Source organism: Thalia democratica, chromosome 6 (assembly GCF_965202585.1).
Source record: "Thalia democratica chromosome 6, ktThaDemo2.hap1.1, whole genome shotgun sequence".
Classification (NCBI taxonomy): domain Eukaryota; kingdom Metazoa; phylum Chordata; class Thaliacea; order Salpida; family Salpidae; genus Thalia; species Thalia democratica.
In genome coordinates this window covers 20,854,445-20,874,038 of record NC_139170.1, presented here as the reverse complement: position 1 = coordinate 20,874,038, position 19,594 = coordinate 20,854,445, and the positions used below count along the sequence as shown (strand labels likewise).

The 19,594-nt window shown below is 29.6% G+C and overlaps 1 protein-coding gene across 1 annotated transcript; it reads right to left on the bottom strand.

Moving 5' to 3' along the window:
• Positions 1–11,756: 11,756 nt before the first annotated feature.
• On the bottom strand, positions 11,757–13,109 carry LOC145838889 (protein FAM200C-like). The gene has a single exon (XM_082946510.1). It carries the CDS (start codon positions 13,107–13,109, stop codon positions 11,757–11,759), a length of 1,353 nt encoding a protein of 450 aa, XP_082802636.1.
• Positions 13,110–19,594: the final 6,485 nt, after the last annotated feature.

Here is a 19,594-nt window from a genome sequence, read left to right as displayed (position 1 = left end):
TATTAATCTTGTATATATATATAAATCACGTGCACTAATAACTAGTTTGATAACATAACTTTTGTAGTAAGAACTAGTATATTAAATTAAGCCGGCGTTCCATCTGAACGTCTGTAAAACTTTAAACAACTGTTATTAATAATCTTTTATAAAAGCAGCTTTATTAAATAACAAAACCCAACCAAACAATGACGTTATTGGTAACGGTCATAAAGTAACAATATTTAAGTCACCATTGATTACCTAGTTTAATTTTTGATACGAATTTTAAGAATTGCGTACATTAAATATCCCAAAACAATTTATTTAAAAAACAAGATGTAATGTTTTCGATATGATTTTTGGCTTTTACGAATTAGATTGTTATGCATATAACGATGAAAAAATCAAATGATCAAGTTTAAAATGACTAAAAGTTATATATAGTTAAGTTTAAATCAAGTTTTTAAAAATATATTGAGTTTAAAATGATTGAAAGTAAGAAAAGTAAAAAAATTTAAGTATCTAGTTTGAAACGATCAGCTCTTCATACTTGTTCAGGATTTTAAGGAACAAAGACGAAATAATTCTAAAAAAACACATTTAGCTAGTGATCTACCGGATCCACAAATGTCGGATTTAGATCTTTTTCTCAAATTTAGATTTGACCGGATCCGGATATTTTTTCCAAACTAAGACCCGATCGGATTCAAATATTTTTTTATAAATTAAGATCCGGGCGGATCTGGATCTAAAAAGGCAATACCAGGCTGGGTTCGGATATTTGATCTAAAACTTTAAAAACACAGTTAAGTAAAAACATAATTTCAAACGATTTGCTTCATTAAAAAAAATCATTTCTTTATAAAAATTTGTACAAAATTCTTAATATTAGTTAAAAAGAACAAAGTTTTGTTTTATATTTGAAGATAAATTTTTACTTAGATTTTAACTGCGGTGTAAATTTTTAGTAACTTTCTTATTTCAGACTATTTGAAACTAACTCATAAAAAAAAAAGCATTTAAATTAAAAGAAGTCTCGGAAGATACCATTATAGCTAAGGTTTTAACTTTATTGTGCCGTGATGCAAGCTCAATTTAGCATAAAGTTTTGATCATACAATTTTGGCCATCAGACCACAAGCTCTCGATAGACTGAGACTTCCGAGAGCTTGTATGTATTATTCGAAAAACAGATTGTGATCGAATAATAAGATAATTAAATTTTTATAGTTTATTGAATGACAAAAAAAGACGCTAAAAATATTTGGACCTAGATGCACGAAGAACCTTTTGGTTATTGAGTCGCACACCGCGGATACTTTTTAACGTCTTGTCCGGGACAGGTTTTTGAAAAGTAAAAACTTGAATATTTTTTTGTCTTCTTAAATTGATTTTTTTACAAAAAAAGTAAATGTTCTCTGTTTTCTTACAAAAACTTTTAAAAATAGTCTCGTGTCTGAAATTCAAAACTTCTAAAAATTTTTTTTGTAGATTCTCTTTATATGTACTATAGCCTAAAAAAAAGAGGCCTCCTTTAGTTTCTCGAGTTATATGAGTCACATTGGTAAAGAAAAGCAAAGTTAAATAACGGTCTGTTTGAAGTCAGCAGATACTGATGGCTCAGTATCTGCAAGACCCGTTAACTTATTTTTTTGTCTTAAGCCCTTCTTAGTCTTAATCATTCTAATGGTATAATAATCACTTAAATAGTAGCTTAAATTAAAAACAACCGGTTATAAATTACACAGCACAGTTTAATTAACAATATTTTATAACAAATGTGATTTAAAAAATACGTATTAACTCAAGTAAAATTATACAAAAAGTTGATAAAGCTAAAGAATAATTCAATAATTTCTTTAATAAGCAACAAAGTTTAATCTATAATTTGGTACTTCTTTTAAAGCAACAAATTTACAAAAGTTTAAACACTCAACTGCAATCCACTCAGAGTTCCAATTCAATGAGATGTCATCAGCCAGAGTTCATCAATAAACTGACCGTTGCTACAACAAGAATAGCATTTTGTATTAAAAATTCGTCGTTAAGCAAACGTCATAGTGCTTTAATAAATTTAAACTTGTCAGTGTTTACAACTAGTTATTTTGTAAACTTATTAACTATTATCACAACGCAGGGCAGATATCGATTACATTTTCCTTTTTTTTTACCCTTTTTTGGCATTCTTGGCCAGGCTCCAATGATAAGCCTCAGGGTCATGAGTAGACAGGAAAGAAAAATCACACATACTGGTTTGCTAAACAACTACTGACGTAACTCATTAAACTGCTTCTTTTCTCTTGCAGCTGAAACAGGTTGCCCGCCTGCAACTCGTCACACTTCTCTAGACACTGCTGGTGATTTCAAAAATGTCACGAATCCATGACATGTCAGCTTTTTTTTTAGTACCAAATTAAAAAATTTAACCAATTTTGAAGATTTAAAAAAAAAGAAAAAAAAAATTAAAAAGGAGAGAAAAACTTGTATTAAATTCATACAGGTATTTTAACCAAAAATAATATTTTAATTGCAACAACTAAAAAAAATCAACTACTAATAAATCATTAAATAAACTAGTTACCAAAGAAATAAATAGAAAGAAAATAAAATTATAACCAGTTGTTTTCCATTCACTACCCCTAAATATACATAAACGCTTAAAAACAGTAAAAAAAAAAGATACTTACGCCGAATGAACGCTTAGAATTCATCTGAGCTAGATGCTTCGGCATAACTTATGGGGACTTTTCGTTCCCTTAAATTGTATGTTCTAGTTTCCTCACAAGTTGTAACTCTGGGAACATACGCTTTCACGTTCCTTATAGAAACCTTTACCAACCCAGAATTCTTTTGAATAATCATACTTTGCTCTGAACAAGAAAGCACTTTATATGGACCATGGTAAAGTGTGCTAAGTTTCCGCTTGTTTTGTCTCCTAAGCCAAACCCATTCGCATTCGAAAATCCCTGGTTCATAGTATGATTTATTATTGTGGCGCTTAAATTGCCTACCAATTTTAGCCATCATATTCAAAAATACTTTAGTTTCTAGAGTGTTGGGTGTGGTGATAACGTCAGTACCCTCAATTTTGTCGAACATTACTCTCCCCGAGAGATTCTGGGCCGTCCCTAGAGCATATTGAGCTGGGGTATAAGTTGAACCTTCAACGAAGGTATTGTTTAAAGCTGTCGTTATCAGAGGCAAATGCAAAGCCCAGTTTGTCTTATCAGATAACGCGCGAAGTGCAACATTGATAGTCTTATGTTGCCTCTCAATGAAACCGTTAGATTGAGGGCTGTATGGGGATACCAAACGATGATCTAATCCTAACTGCTCGAACGCTTCGGTTAACACGGTGTTAACAAATTCACGACCGTTATCAGAAACAACTACTTGAGGGACCCCGAATGGACCAACCCAGCATTGAAAAAAAGCATTCCTGACAGTCAAAGCTTTCTTATCTGTGATCTGCATAGTTACAAGAAACCCTGTGGCTCGGTCTTTGGCAGTTAAAATATACTTATTATTACAAGATGACTCATTTAAAGGACCGACAAGATCTATGTGAACGAACTGGAATCGTTCCGTATTGTCTGGAAAAAAAACCAATTTTTGGACGATAATATCTTGTTACTTTGGTCGCTTGACATACCACACAGCTTTTGACCCAATGAGTCACATCTTTTATCAATGTAGGCCAGTAATAGTCTTTTGCAATAGACTCGATTGTTTTATCAATTCCCAGGTGCAACCTTTCATGGGCCACATTAAATGCTGTTAGGCGCATAGATTCGGGCAGAATGATTCGCTTATTATTTTCGTCTACCACTACCGCTAAATTTTCTGGTTGTAAATATTCGACCGTTTTCTTCATATTACGTGCGGTATCTACTAGCCCCGGTTCATTACATTGCAAGACCGCAATAACTTCCCTATTTATCATATTAAAGCTAGTCGTATTTTCCCCGATCACTTCATTTAACGGACTACCTAAAATTTCCTCTTCACCGTCTAAATCACCGTAATCAGACTCGCTGTCTTCAGCCTCTGACTCAGACGTATAAACAAAGTCAGAATCCTGGTTATACGCACGAACATGCATTGCCGACTGTGGGGGTCGGCTTAAACTATCTGCTACTACATTATCATGGCCATCTATATGCCTTACTATTGGATTAAATTCCTTGATTGCGCATATCCAACGTTGTTCCGCTGGAGAATGATTACCCATTTCGTTTTTAATGGCCCTTTCTACTGATTTACTATCAGTACGTATTATTAAGGATCTCCCCAATATTCTGCTTTGAAAGTGCTTAAGAGACAAATACACCCCGCGAAGTTCCTTATAAAAAGTAGAACGTACTTGCTTAAATGGAGGGAGCTTTTTTGAAAAAAATGCAAGCGGTTGCATTCCCCCATTTCTCCCTTCTTGTTCCATAACTGCGCCAACGTGGCTGTCGGAAGCGTCCGTGAAGAGAACTAGGGGTTTTGTGTGGTCTTCATAGCTTATTGTTGCTGCTTTAACTAACAGAGCTATTGTGTCATGATAAGCTTTGATTTGGCTATCAGTAAGTTTAATAATTGCCCTATTGCTTGCCTTAGATCCCCCCGAAATTTCATTAAGCGGTGCCATTACTTCGGCCAAGTTTGGTATGAATCGATGATAGTAATTAATCATACCAATTACCCATCTTAACTCTTTGCGCGTGTTTGGTAAGGGTAATTTTTTTATAGCTTCTACCTTAGATTCCATAACATCAACCCCGTCAACACCTACTGTATGACCTAAAAAATCTACCTTAGTTCTAGCAAAAGAACATTTTGCTTTATTTAAAAATAAACCGTTTATCGATAATGTTTCTAAAACCTGTTTTAAATGTGATATGTGACTGTCCGCGGAATCTGAAAACACAAGAATATCATCTAAATATACAAAAGTGAAAGCCCCACAAGAGGACAAGATACTTTCCATAAACTGCTGAAAACGTGTTGGCGCATTCCGCAACCCGAAAGAAGTCACCTTAGGGACGAATACCCCGGAATTAGTTATGATAGCAGCATATTTTCGTGAGTTTGGATGAAGAGGTAAGCTATAGTAAGCTTCTTTAAGATCTAACGTGCTGAAAAAACGGGTACCTCCCGGAATTCTTTCTGAGAGCGTATCTATGCGCGGTAGCGGGTATGAAAATGGGCGTGTGTGGGCATTCAAAACTGTATAATCAACACAAATACGCAAATCACCATCTTTTTTGGGCACTACCGTGATTGGTGATGCACACATGTCGGCATCCTCCTTTACAACAGCACCTCTCGCAATTAGGTCTGAATAATTTTTATCTACCTTTTGTTGACAAGTTAAATTACATCTTCGCGCCTTAATCATTCGCGGTTTATAATTGTCAACTATAATTTCTAGAAAGTGGTTGTGTTTTCTAGGAGCAGTATAATCAGGAGTTTTTGTAAGCTCTGGGTAATTCAACAGTAGTGCTTCACACTTGATCTCTAACGTAGCTATGTTATTACTATCCTTAACTTCCCCCGTATTAATTGACACAACTACCGACGCAGGCAAGTCAGCGGCCCTAAACAGTTTAGTCGTTTTGTTAGACAATTGATGCGTCAATTCTAACGTGAAAGGGCATATTATCAGTTTGTTTGACATTAAAATGTCCATACCTAAAATGCCATAACTCCTATACTCTTGAGTAACCCAAAAATTATGTTTAATGGTTTTTAAATTACCTAGCTTAAGGTCAACGCAAGCACTCCCTATGGGGTGGATTTCATTGTCGCCAATACCCTTTATAGTTCTACTGAACGGCTTAAAGTAGTGGTTTATGCCATTTGTTAGATTCTTAGGCAATATAGAAACTTCACATCCAGAGTCAATTAAGAAAAGAACGTTTGTAACATTGTCCTTTGCAAATAATAGACTTTGAGGCAAGGTTTTCGGATTTATAGACGATTTATTTGAAATAGCAAACGACCAATTAGTTTTTACAGTTGGTTTTGTCGTGATATCATTACGCAATTGAGAGTGAAAGTTTGTTTCAGGTAATGGCTTTTTAGGCTGCCATGGTTTGGCAGAGGGACGAATTGGTACGGCTTCTACAGGCTTATTAAGAGGAACTCTGTTCCCATCCTCATGTCCTCTCATTGTTTTGAAGATGGGAAATCGTTTTTTTGATCGTGTTGTTGCCGTAACGGGGACATAGGGCAAGTTGCAACTGCAGCACAATAGTCTGCCCTATCTCCAAACTTTGCATGTTTGTGACAAAGCGCGTTTTGTTCGTAATTCGTGTGCTTGTTATACCCTTCCCCGAAATACCCCTGACTACGACTGTGTTCATAGCTGCGGAAATGTTCCCTTTTTTGTTGGATGTTCTCATGCCATTTTTGTTTGTAAGAGTATCTTATATTGTGCTTAAATCGCTGAGGCTCGTATGAAAAGTTTTTAGCATTTTCAAAGACCCTCTGTTCTTCAATATCGCATATAAATTCCGTGCGCCTAATAAACTCATTATATTCAAGCCCAAAACATTCCTTAATTTTGTTATTTAAATTATTAGGGGCATGTCTGTGCATAAAGTATTTAATTCTGTCTTCCTCTTTAGACTTTGCCCATTGCTTAGCTGCCAAAAACAAGTCCTGGAATTGAACTGGCTCTGGCCATGATGAACTTGCACCTAATATACGAGGCAATTTGCTACCTTTGCCTTGTAAAAAGTTAACAAGACTGCTATACGTTCTGTCTTCGTCATGTGTTTCAACGAAGTCAATTATATCTGAACGGGGCCAAATTCTCTGGAGAATTTCAAACTTCTCCATTTCAGATGTTATACCATAAGCCGTACACCGGTCTGCAAAAAAACGTAACTCCACAGCCGGATCGCGTACGGCATCAATTTTTTGAAAAAGCTTACAATTTTCAAGAGTTTTTTTCTTGAAACTTGTTTGTGTTGTCATTTCGCCTAAAGCGTGCGAGGTGTGATTGTTAAGGGTGAGGCCGCTGTCATTTATGGTCTTATTGGTATCTAATCTTCTATAAATTGCTTTTAGTTCATTTTTTAGTTTATTTTTTTTCTCTAAAACCTTAGCTTGCTCTAATAAGTGAGCTAAATCCTCAACGTCTAAGTCAACTTCATCTAAAGCATTAAAATCTACAATTTCATTATTTTCCCTAGTCTGCGCGCTTACTTCTGTTTCATGAGCGCTGTTTATGGTCGCTTGAATATTGCTGGGAGATTGTGAGTTCGATATCAAGTCAGAGTCGCCATTGAAGTCAGCAGATACTGATGGCTCAGTATCTGCAAGACCCGTTAACTTATTTTTTTGTCTTAAGCCCTTTTTAGTCTTAATCATTCTAATGGTATAGTAATCACTTAAATAGTAGCTTAAATTAAAAACAACCGGTTATAAATTACACAGCACAGTTTAATTAACAATATTTTATAACAGTAAGAATATTTTAGTTTTAAGTGTCTCAAATCTTCCCTTGGTTGTGTGAAGTTCTTTGTGATTTTTTTGCCTTTATCGATCGTTTTAAATAAAAATAGTTGTAGAGATGCTGGAAAAAACAGAAAAATGGAAAGATCGGTTCAGACCACCATCAAAAAGAACGAAGGAAAGTAACAAAAACATAAGCATTTGGACGACAATCTTTCCAAACTTGCTTAAATTAACAGAAAGAGAAAAACAACTGAATCAAAACGTGATGATAACATACAAACGACCGCAGACTATTGCAACTTTACTAACTAACTACAAGAAATTAGCTCATGAAGTTAATAATGAAGAAGGAATTTCATCCCCTTGTGGTAAATGTTTGCTTTGCAAAGATACAATGGTAAAAAAAACAAGCTTAGTAAAGTTAAAAAACAGAAAAACGATAAAATTGAAAAAAAACTTAAATTGCAAAAATTTTGGGATATATGCGGCGAAATGTAGTGAATGCGAAGAGTTCTATGTCGGCCAGACAATCACGTCCTTTTCGCAAAGATGGTGCTCTCACAGACACATCTGGAAGAGTACAACCACAGATGATGTTAGTGATAGAGCAGCACTTAAAATACATTACGCCAAAAAACACAAAACATCAAAAAAAGATTTAAAAGAAGCTTTTTCAATTATCTTTGTAGACACCACTAAAAATTATTCAGACTTAGATTTTTTAGAAAGTAAATGAATCAATAAACTCGAAGCAACAATAAATATAAACAAAACTATATTACCACTTTACAGATAATTGACTAGGTTACTATTATTTAACATGTTTTAATATTTATAAAGTTTTTTGATTATACATTTCTAAATAGCTTAACAAGTTAAGGTTACACGCCTTACTACTTTTATCGACTTATTTATTATGATTATTTACTCTATTTATTTTTGATTTTTTAACTTCAACCAACAATAAGCTCGATTACTATTTTAATTACTATTTTTATTTTTTTATTTTGATTTTACATTCTAGAATATTATAAAACACTAAATCAAACACATCAAAGTTTAACAATGTAATTTCTTTTAGTTCTTTGTCTTTGATTTTTTTTTTTTTTTTTTTCATATTTATTTATTTTCAATTAGTTTTTGCGAGTTTAAACTAGAGATACTAATAAGATTTACTATTTGAAAAACTTTTGAAAGACAGACTTTTAAAACATAGTTTACCTTAAAACTTGGTTTATAGTTACGTAATAATATCCTTTTTTGAACTTTTATATGCAAGAAAATTTTGAATTAATCAGTTCTAATTGTCTACTGAAGAAGATTTTGAAAGTACTTTAGGCAATATAACGTTTACTAATAAATTTGTAGATTTTTTTGATAAATAAAAATAACTTTTTTATTTAAAACAATATTTTATAACAAATGTGATTTAAAAAATACGTATTAACTCAAGTAAAATTATACAAAAAGTTGATAAAGCTAAAGAATAATTCAATAATTTCTTTAATAAGCAACAAAGTTTAATCTATAATTTGGTACTTCTTTTAAAGCAACAAATTTACAAAAGTTTAAACACTCAACTGCAATCCACACAAAGTTCCAATTCAATGAGATGTCATCAGCCAGAGTTCATCAATAAACTGACCGTTGCTACAACAAGAATAGCATTTTGTATTAAAAATTCGTCGTTAAGCAAACGTCATAGTGCTTTAATAAATTTAAACTTGTCAGTGTTTACAACTAGTTATTTTGTAAACTTATTAACTATTATCACAACGCAGGGCAGATATCGATTACATGTTTTTGACATGCTAGTATTCAACAAGACCTTTTTATACTTAAAAAGTTATACTTCTTTAAAACTAATTCTTACGAACAACTTTAACACATTCGTTGTAAAATGATTGTTTGCTGTCGGTATTAAACTAAATTATGATACAAAAGACTGAAGACTAAAAAGAAATAATGTAAAAGTAGTTTTCAATATCAAAAATTAATTAAGTTTATTAATTTCAGCTCAATCCAAACTTTGTTATAGAATAAATAGACAACATACAGTCTGCAGGTAAAATTTGGCTTGCAGCTACATCTTTAGAAACAAAATAAAATTTCTACAAAAAATTGTATAAAAAAAATGGTAATAATTTCTTTTTTTCTGGTGAAACTAAAATCCAATATTAAAAAAAAACATAACTTAATAAGAGTTTATAAGATTTACGAAAAACTGGCCAGTTTAACAAAAACCTTAATAGAAATACCATTAGAACTAATACCACATGCTGCCAAGTTTTAATTAGCAGTTTAGCCAATTTTAGACTTTAACACTATTACTTAACCTAAATAAATAACTTAAAATTTTTAAGCTTATGGTTTCTACAAATCGCTGAAAATTACTTTTGTTGTATTAAAGATAATAAGCCAGCTTACAAATAGGTTAAAGTATAGTTATTAATATATTCTTTCAACAAAATCATTAAAATATTGAAATTGCTGATTTTTATGAATAATCGAAATTTCATAACAAAAGTGATACTATTTTATACAGTAACTTTACGTCTATAAAGTTGTCTGGTTTCATTTTTTTAGTTTACTCATAATATTTAAATTTTAGATATGAAAAGTTTAAAACTTTGTACATTATAAGTAATACACGATAGATTATTGTCTCACTTAACACCAAAGTTTCGTTCATTAGTTATCAAAATTTTAGCTGCGTAAATTTAGAATTTTAGTTTGTGATCCATCCGCATGTTTTTTTACGAAGTAAGATCCGACCTGATCCGGATACTGAGTTCGGTAGATCACTAGTTTAAGACAAATTATAAATTTTGTTCTTAGAACAACCGGAAGTATAAAAATGTAACCAGTTAGCGATTATAATTAGTTTTAGATTTACATGTATAATTAATTAAACGTTTGAAATAACATACTGTGAATGTTAAAAAATTGATTTTAATTGAATAATAGACTGTGCTTTTTTCTTGTTTTTATTAAAAAGTTACAACAGAAACAAAAGTAAACGATTTTAAGGAATATAAAGATTAAAATGCTAATATTTACTATAGCTATGTACTTAAAAGAATATGTATAACTTGTATGAATCACTTTATAAATTTAAGTTGAGTAAATAGTTTAAGCGAAGTATATTTTATAGCTATGATTAGTGTTTTTAAAAATGTTGAATTTTTTAAGGCTTTGATAATTTACAGTTAGTTTTACAATATACGTCACTAGTACGCTTAAAAATACAACAAAAATGGTTTATTTGAAAAAGAACACATGATATATATTTTTTTTTAAACTTTAGGCGAGTGGTTCCCAACCTTTTTGATGCCCCGCACCCCTAAAATCTCTTAATTTGATCTCGCACCCCTAACACTATATACTTAATTATTTATTAATAATTTTATTATAATTTCATTGATTTCATGAATTAATAATTTGTACTTTAATTATTATGATAAGGTACTATATTAAGAAAAATAAAACACTTGGAAATTTAAAAACACAACAAACTATATTCGAACAAGTTTTATCTATTTTTTATAAGGTAGAAAACATCAGAACTCACTCTTCCCTTCGCAACGATAAACGTTTTATGAAGGTCAAGCAAGTGAGTTCATCACTTGTAATTCTACCTGCTCATTTTTAAACAAACTAAAAAAATTAATTACTTTTTAATTAAACGAAAAAAACACTAATCTATCTTTATAAAAAACTTTTTTTTTTCAAGTAACATTAACAAAAAACTAAACTAATATTACATATGTAATAAAAAGTCCTAAATGACACCTCATTATCCTCACAAGGTATTTAACAAACTATTAAAATACTATTTATGCAATATTGTTTTGAAAAGATTAAGGACTCAATTTTAAATCTTATCTAAAGTTAATGACTTTTTTGTTCCTGTTTATTGTACAAAACTTTCTGAAAACGTGGCATTTTGTTGCTGATGGCAATTCGCATGTCTGCCTGTGCATTCAAACGGTTTCTTGATTTAGTTTTTATAGACAAAAGAGTACTAATTCCAGACTCACACAAGTAAGTCGTTGCGAATGGAATGAGAGTACTTAGTGCTTTTTCACTAAGTTTTGGAAACATATTCATTGAACAACACCAATATTGCTTAAGAGTTTTGCTTTCAAACTGCATTTTGATAAAACGGTTCATGCATAATTCAATAAGTTCATCTTTTAACGATTCATCGTCGGACATGTGATTTAAATTAAAAGAATATGGATTTATTATCCATTCTTCAGAAATTTCCAGTTCTCCTACTTTAAAATATCCGTCAAAAGACTTGGATAGTATTTCCAAATGGTTCATAATTTCTTCACCACACTTGGAACGAAACACTCGTCTTCATCAGTCACTTCTTCGAGTAATGGAAAGTTTGATAAATTTCCTCTTTCAACTCGTCGACACCAGAGATTTAACTTTTTTTTAAAAGCGTTTATTACTTCACGACATTTTATAACATTTTCATTTCTCCCTTGCATGGAAACACTCATGTCATTCAACTGGCTGAAAATGTCGCTTAAGTAAGCTAGTATTTGAATAAACTCTTTTGACTCCATTTCTTTGAATTGGTCATAGTTACGTTCCTTAAGAAAAACTTTTACTTCTTTCCTCAATTCAAAAAAGCGCGTTAAAGCTCTTCCACGTGATAGCCAGCGGACCTCCGTATGGAAAAGTAAAACTGAATGTTCACTACCATAGTCTTGACACAAGGACTTAAAAAGACGGTGATTAAGAGCACGACCTCTTATCCAGTTGATTGTCCTCACACAAATATCAAGGACATTTTTAGATTTCGAGGGCAATGTTTTTGATGCCAAGGCATGTCGATGAAGAAAACAGTGAGTACCCAGCAAATGCGGAATATCCTGTTTTAACAAAGCAAAAAAACCAGATTTATTTCCCAACATAGCAGGGGCACCGTCAGTACATACAGAACCAATAACTTGCATGTCTAAGTCATGTTTCGCAAAAAAATTCTTGACACATTGAAAGATGTCTTTTGCTTTTGTAGTTCTCTTGAAATCTTCACAAAATAAGAAATCTTCTTTTATCGAACCATCATGCACATATCTCACTAGTACAATCAATTGACTGCAATTTTCAACATCGGTTGATTCGTCCAACTGGAGAGAGATTTTTAAAGAACTAGCTTTGATTTCAGCTATGACTTGATCCAAAACATCCGAACTTAAATCTTTAATTCGACTTTGAATAATATTATTAGATAGCGGCACTAACTCAAGCTTTTTTGAAGCTTCTTTTCCAAGAACATCTTCTGTCATTTGTAACACACATGGCTTTATCAACTCTTCAGCAATTGTATGAGGCTTTTTGGATTTAGCTACGTTATACGCCACATGGTAAGAAGCCAATAAAAGAGGTTTGCCAGCAGATACAAAACCGAACTTTGGAAGTGTTCCTCGTGATTCATAGCGGATCCTTTTAGATTTTAATGACTCAAAGTCTTGACCTGAAATATCTGCTCCACCATGTCGTTTGTTAAAATGTTCTTGCAATTTAGATGGCTTCAAATTTGAGTTCGAAAATACAATGTTACATAACATGCATTGCGGTTTTTGCAGGCCTTCAACTGTTTCAGTGCAAGTAAAACCAAACTGAACATAACTTTCATTCCACTTCCTTATCTTAGACATGATTGAGTACTAATTAAATAAACTGTACTGTAAAAAAATAAAAAAGTCGATTACTATGACATTTTTTGTCATAAAATTTATACTAAAACAATACTTCAGCCTATGACTTCGTCTAGAAAAGTAATAAATATTAGGCTTAAACTTAACTTTTTATACATTTTGTTATGAATATATGTACTTCTTAAAATATAAAAATAAGCTGTTCTAAGTTAAGCTTATGTAATGTATTATTTTCAAAACTATTTGCAGCTAGGAGGTTTCAAAATAAAAAAAGGTTTGAGTTAAAACTTTTAAAATTTAAAAGATTTTAGTCTTAAATTGTCAAAAGATAGGTATAAAAGCAAATACAAAAAAAGTTTGTATGCTTACAACATAAATAGAAAAAAGTAGATTGAAAAAGGTAAACGGTTTAAGTTCAAAAAAGGTATGAATAGAAATAAAGTTGATGCATTGAATACTTTTGCTGTTCTATAAAGATTGGTTTCAGTAAAGCTAAAGACATGTTTTCTAAAATGGTATAACATACAGTAGTAGCTGTAAACTTTACAATTTATTGATGTTAAATCTTTGAGCACCACTTTCTGCACAACTAATCTTTATAAAAGATTACATTATAAATGTAATAGACTTAAAAGAACCTGTTCTTAACAGCTAATAAAAAACTTGCTGAAGATACTAATTGTTATCTAAGTATTTCAATTAAAAGAGATGCTAGCTCATTAACTGTTTTAAACAATTAATGGGCAGTTAAGAAAATAAAATATTTAAAGATGATTAAAGTTCACAGGTGTAACACTCTAAGAAAGCTTTACTGAAATGTTAATTCTAAACTAACAGCTATCAAATGAAATTAGTTAAAATAATTTACTTCTAGAAATCCGCTCTTGCTGTATGACGTATTAATAAAATTAATTTATTCAGAAAATGAGCGCCAACTTTTTTTTATAACAAAATGTACTTTTTAACTTTATAAACTTTATCAAAGAGTGAAAATCTCCTTATTTGTCATACAAAAAATAAAAGCCATCTCGCACCCCCTGGAATGCTGTCTCGCACCCCCAAGGGGTGCGAGCACCCCTGGTTGGGAACCCCTGCTTTAGGCTTTAACGTAATCAAATAATTTAAGTGTGTCAATTTATATGTGTCAACTCTTTAACTGCATTTTTTTTCTACAGAAACACTTTACAACATATACTGCCTTTTGTTAAAGTGTTTACTTTTATTGAAAAGAGAAATTTCTATGGGAGGCTGAAGTTTCGCAGATATTCAAAACCAGATATTCGCATTTTTGAACACTTATTCGCTATAAACAAGTTTTCGTAAAAAAATAAATGGAGCTTACAATTCTTACTTAATTTAGACAAAAACCATCTTAAACGATTCTTCTTGCTTTGTAGGTATCACATTTTTCATTAAGATTGAATAAAAACATCAAAAATGTTTTTTTTTGACCTCAAAATTTAACTAATTTTTTCTTGTTTATTCTATAAAAAACAACTAACTTTCGTAGAAAATTAATAGAGCTTACAACTCTTATTCAATTTAGACAAAAAACATCTTAAACGATTATTCTTGCTTTGTAGATATCACATTTTTGATTTAGATTATAAAAACATCAAAAAAAAAAGTTTCATTGATCTCAAAGATCAACTAATTTATTCTTGTTTATTCTATAAAAAACAACTAAGTTTTGTTTTATATAGAATAAACAAGAAAAAATTAGTTAAATTTTGAGGTCAACAAAAATTTTTTTTTTGAAGTGTTTATTTAATCTAAACTAAAAAATTGATATCTACAAAGCAAGAAGAATCTTTTAAGATGTTTTTTGTCTAAGTTGAATAAGAATTGTAAGCTCCTTTAATTTTTACGATACTTAGTTGTTTTATATAGAATAAAAAAAAAAAAATTAGTTGAACTTTGAGATCAATAAAAATATTTTTTTTGATGATTTTATTCAATCTAAACCGAAAATGTGATATATTAAAAGCAACAAAAATCATTTAAGATATTTTTTGTCTAAGTTTGATAAGAATTGTAATCTCCATCAGTTTTTTACGAAACTTAGTTGTTTTATATAGAATAAACAAGAAAAAATTAGTTAAATTCTGACGTCAAAAAAAAAATTTTTTTTGCTGTTTTTATTTAACCTAGACTAAAATTATGATATCTACAAAGCAAGAAGAATAGTTTAAGATGTTTTTTGTTTAAATTGAATAAGTATTGTAAGCTCCATTATTTTTTTACGCAAACTTGTTTATAGCGAACAAGTGTTCAAAAATGCGAATATCTGATTATGAATATCTGCAAACTTCAGCTTACTAATTTCCTTAGCCAAATTAAGTATTTTCCATAAAACAAACTTAGTATATTGCTACTAATAAAAATTATAAAGAGAACTGAGTTAATTTTAACTTTTTTTTTTTTTAATTTCATGACTTTTAAAAGTATTATTTACTTTAAGTTTATTGATATTTTGTTCGCAGTATATTTTTATTCATTTATTAATTTAGATTAAAATAACTTTATTTAACTTTAAAAGTCACTATTAAAATGATAAGTAATAAAAAGATAAGTTACAAAAACTGAGTTTAAATAGAAAAACATATACTTGTTTCGGAGTCCGTGAGTGGTAAGAGAGGACTTTTTAACAAGTAAAAATTTTTCGGTTTTTTACAAATAAGCTAAGTCTTTAAAGTTTAAAAGATGACTAAAAGTATACAAGACCTAAGAACTATAAATCTAAATTATTCATTAAAAACCAACCAATAAGTAGTAGTAATAACGAATTTAAAATATTCTACTATACGTAATATCTAATTTTGTTCTGTGCATATTTGTTTTCTTTTTATTGATTAAATCACTAGGCTGAAGAAGAGTTTAGACGCTGAAATAGTTGTTCCAAGCAAAAGTTTTTTTTTGTGTATTTTAACTTATAAATAAGTAAATAAATGTTAATAAGGTAGATTACTTATGTTGTTTTCAAAAAGATTCCGTAAACATGATATACTTAAAGAAAAACTAGTCTGTATATATGAAAAAAAAAACAGAAGTATTAGCTTTGACAATATGTAGTTAAAGAAGTTTATGTTTCAGATTAAAACACCAAGTACCCTTTACATTTATTTTTATGTTTGTTTTACATAGCTTTTACAAAATATTTTTAAAGCTCTTGTAGAAAAATCTTTTACAAAAATATCAAAAAAAAAAATCTGTAATACTCTTTTTAAATTACGTCTCTTAATTTTTTTGCTTTACCAATACACATTAGAATGAGTAACTAACACAAGATAAATTTTTTTCTCATTATCCAAATAATATAGAACAATCAACTTAGAAAAACACTATAACTGTTGTTTATACTCTAAAACATTATTTAAAAACATATAAAAAGATTTAAACAAAAATTGCTATATTTACTGTGATACGTAGTTTAAAGTACCATAAAAAACAAGACTGTGCTATCGTGTAAGTTTTCAAACAATACAATTTTATCATTTTGTTTTAAATTTGGTTACTTATCTAAAACTTTTAAAACTATTATATTTTTATATGTAAGAAAAGCGAGCTTTTAAAATGATTTTTTTTTTGTTTGAAATATATAAAACATTTATTTAAAAAAGACTTCAAAAAAAGGATTTCATAAAATAATAAACTTGTTAAATAAGTTTGATGCACGATATTTTTCAAAAATTTATCTAAGGTTCAACCGTTTTGAAAACGTTGTGCAATTATTTTTTGAAACTAAGTTAATTATAAGGTAATAATATTAAACAGTGTTTTCTTTAACCTAAAAAAAAATTATATTCGACTGTTTTATTCAAACTATTTAGTTATAATTGCTGCAAATTTATATTCTATAAACATAACTCAAAAAGATAGATGTTATTAAAAATATAAACGATCATTAAAAAGAAAGGTTTAATGAAAAGTTTAAATTAAGTTTATTTTACAAAAATAAAAAATGGTTAGAACCATCAAAAAATCACTGTCTCAGTCTTTTACAAGCTATTCGAAAAGATCTTTCGTTTATTAAAAATAAACATTGTCAATTCTGTAGAAAACAAAAAAGTATACTAGCAACTAGAGAAATTAAAATACCGTAAATTAGATATTATTAGTTAAAAATGTAAATAAAACGAAAATAAAAAAATAAAAACTACTATTTTACAAAAATACTGAATTTTATACTTTTATTTCAAAACTAAAATATAAAACTTAAATATAAATGAAATTTTATTATTCTAAACAACATATTTTATTTTCACAGTTTATTATAATCAAATCTATGTTTCACTCTTAAACAAAACAAGGATGATCTCTTATATCTTAATATAGGACTGAAACATAGCTTTGGTTATAATAAACTGTGAAAATAAAGTATAACTAATCTCGTCAAAACTACTTAAGCTGAAGACTTTAAATTGTTTAATCTAAAGAAAGTTACAACATTCTGAAAAAATTATAAAAAACAATTTTACGACCAAATAGATAAACTATTTTACGTTTTTTTATAGAAGTCAATTCAGTTCTTACTGGCTATTTTTCGCCGCCGTTGACTTTCGTTAAAGTTTTTATGTGAATTTTTATCAGATTTTGACGTCTTCAGCATCTTAAGAGTCTTAGCAATTTGAGTTTTCAAGTTTTTGTCGGCTGCAACATTAAGTAGCGGATGCATGAAAAAAGTCATCATCATGGCAACAAACGAAGCGATTTCGACAGACTCGTGAAAATTTCGAATTACTTTAAATACGTCTGCTTGGAAAATCATCAAGCGTAGGGCAAAAACTGGCAAAAAGAGAGAACTGTATAAGATGAATGTCAATGTCAATGTCGCCAAAGCTTTCTTATTAACTTTTTGCGTCTTTTTGGCGGCAAAAAGTGATTTTTTACTACAACCATCGCTAGTGCTATTTTTATTATGGCACTCTGCTTTTTTTGTGGCTCTTTGCCCATCTGAGGAAATGGAGTAAAGTGTAGATGTTGAAGAAAATTTGCGATAAATCTGCGTAAGTGTGTCACTGTTTCTTTTTAAACGCTGTAAACTAGAAACACTTATTGTTCGCTTTCTGCTGTGAACTCCCAAGTTTGAGTTTTCAATGGAAAGAGAAAGTTTTCTTCTTGGACAAGCAAGTCTGTAAGAGTCTGTTCTGTTTACTAGAAGTGACCTACGAGCACTTTGACTAAAGTTAATTTTTTCTTCAGATTCAACTGAAAAAAGTATAAAGATTATGTGTTTTATTAAGCTACCATAAAATTGATGTTTTGAGACATTATATATTTAATTTAATGTTTGTAAACACTTAACTAGTTTAAACTTAAAAAACCTTTTTTATCGACAGAGTTTTTATTAAAGTATGAAACAACATCGGAATTAGAACAGTTTAGCATCGTAGAACTTGTTGTTGTTTGATCATTCCATTTGACAACTGTGGAAAACGTTCCAAGGTTTGCACTTGTAGATCTCTTTGTCTTATTTGCTATATTCATCATGGCTGTCCAAAATAAAAATTGTAATTTGTTTAAATTGTTGAAATCAAACAAAAAGGTTTTAAGTATTTAGTTGAAGACGTCCTTTACTTTAATCAAATAAATCAGCGTTATAAAGTTAAAGCATTAAAAAATATAAACAAGCTTTAAAAAATTGTTTAATAATTTATAGATAAACAAATATGTACAACAAGCTTGAAGCATAATCGTTACAACACTAATAAATGGTTTTAATCTGTTTAATTTACTTTTACAACCGACCAAAACAATCTATTTTGAAAATTGTAAAATCGATTTGACTTAAAGATGCACAATTGTTTATTAAAGTAGTTTCATGATAGTAAGGAAAAAACACAATGTAGTTTTTGTTTGTTCCTTTAAAAAAAATGATGTTAAACATTTATAAAAAAAATTAGATCCCAAAAATAATTCACAATTTAAAAATTTGATAAGTTATATCAAAAAATATGTTAAAACTTGTTTTAACTTAACACAATTAGAACTATTGCGTTTAAAAAACAATTTTATAAAACTAATTTATTATAAGTTTGCATAGAATTACTGATTTAATTTTTAAACAGGTCCTATTCTAGGTTTTGTAGTACTTTTTTTTAACTTTGTATGTACTTATTTCCCTATAAAAGTATGAATTAGCTAAATTTAATGACATCAAAGTTTTACGAATTTTTAGTAAATAAAAAGTCTTACCTTTATTAAAATAAACATCTACCTTAAAACTTATTAAAACTTAGTTAAGTATTAAGTAGTCTAGGTTACATACACTTAAAAAAAAATAAGTAAAAGAACCGCACACTGGCTATCTAAATCAGCTAGTGTTTTAGTTTCTACAATTATTAGATAATCATTAATATGTATAGAAAGTTATGTGTTTAAAAGAATAAATTTTCATTTAAGTAGCAGTTGAGCTACATAATTAGGATTATATTTTAAAGGTACGTTAGAAAATTTGGTTTAAGTAAAAAGTTTATTTGATATTT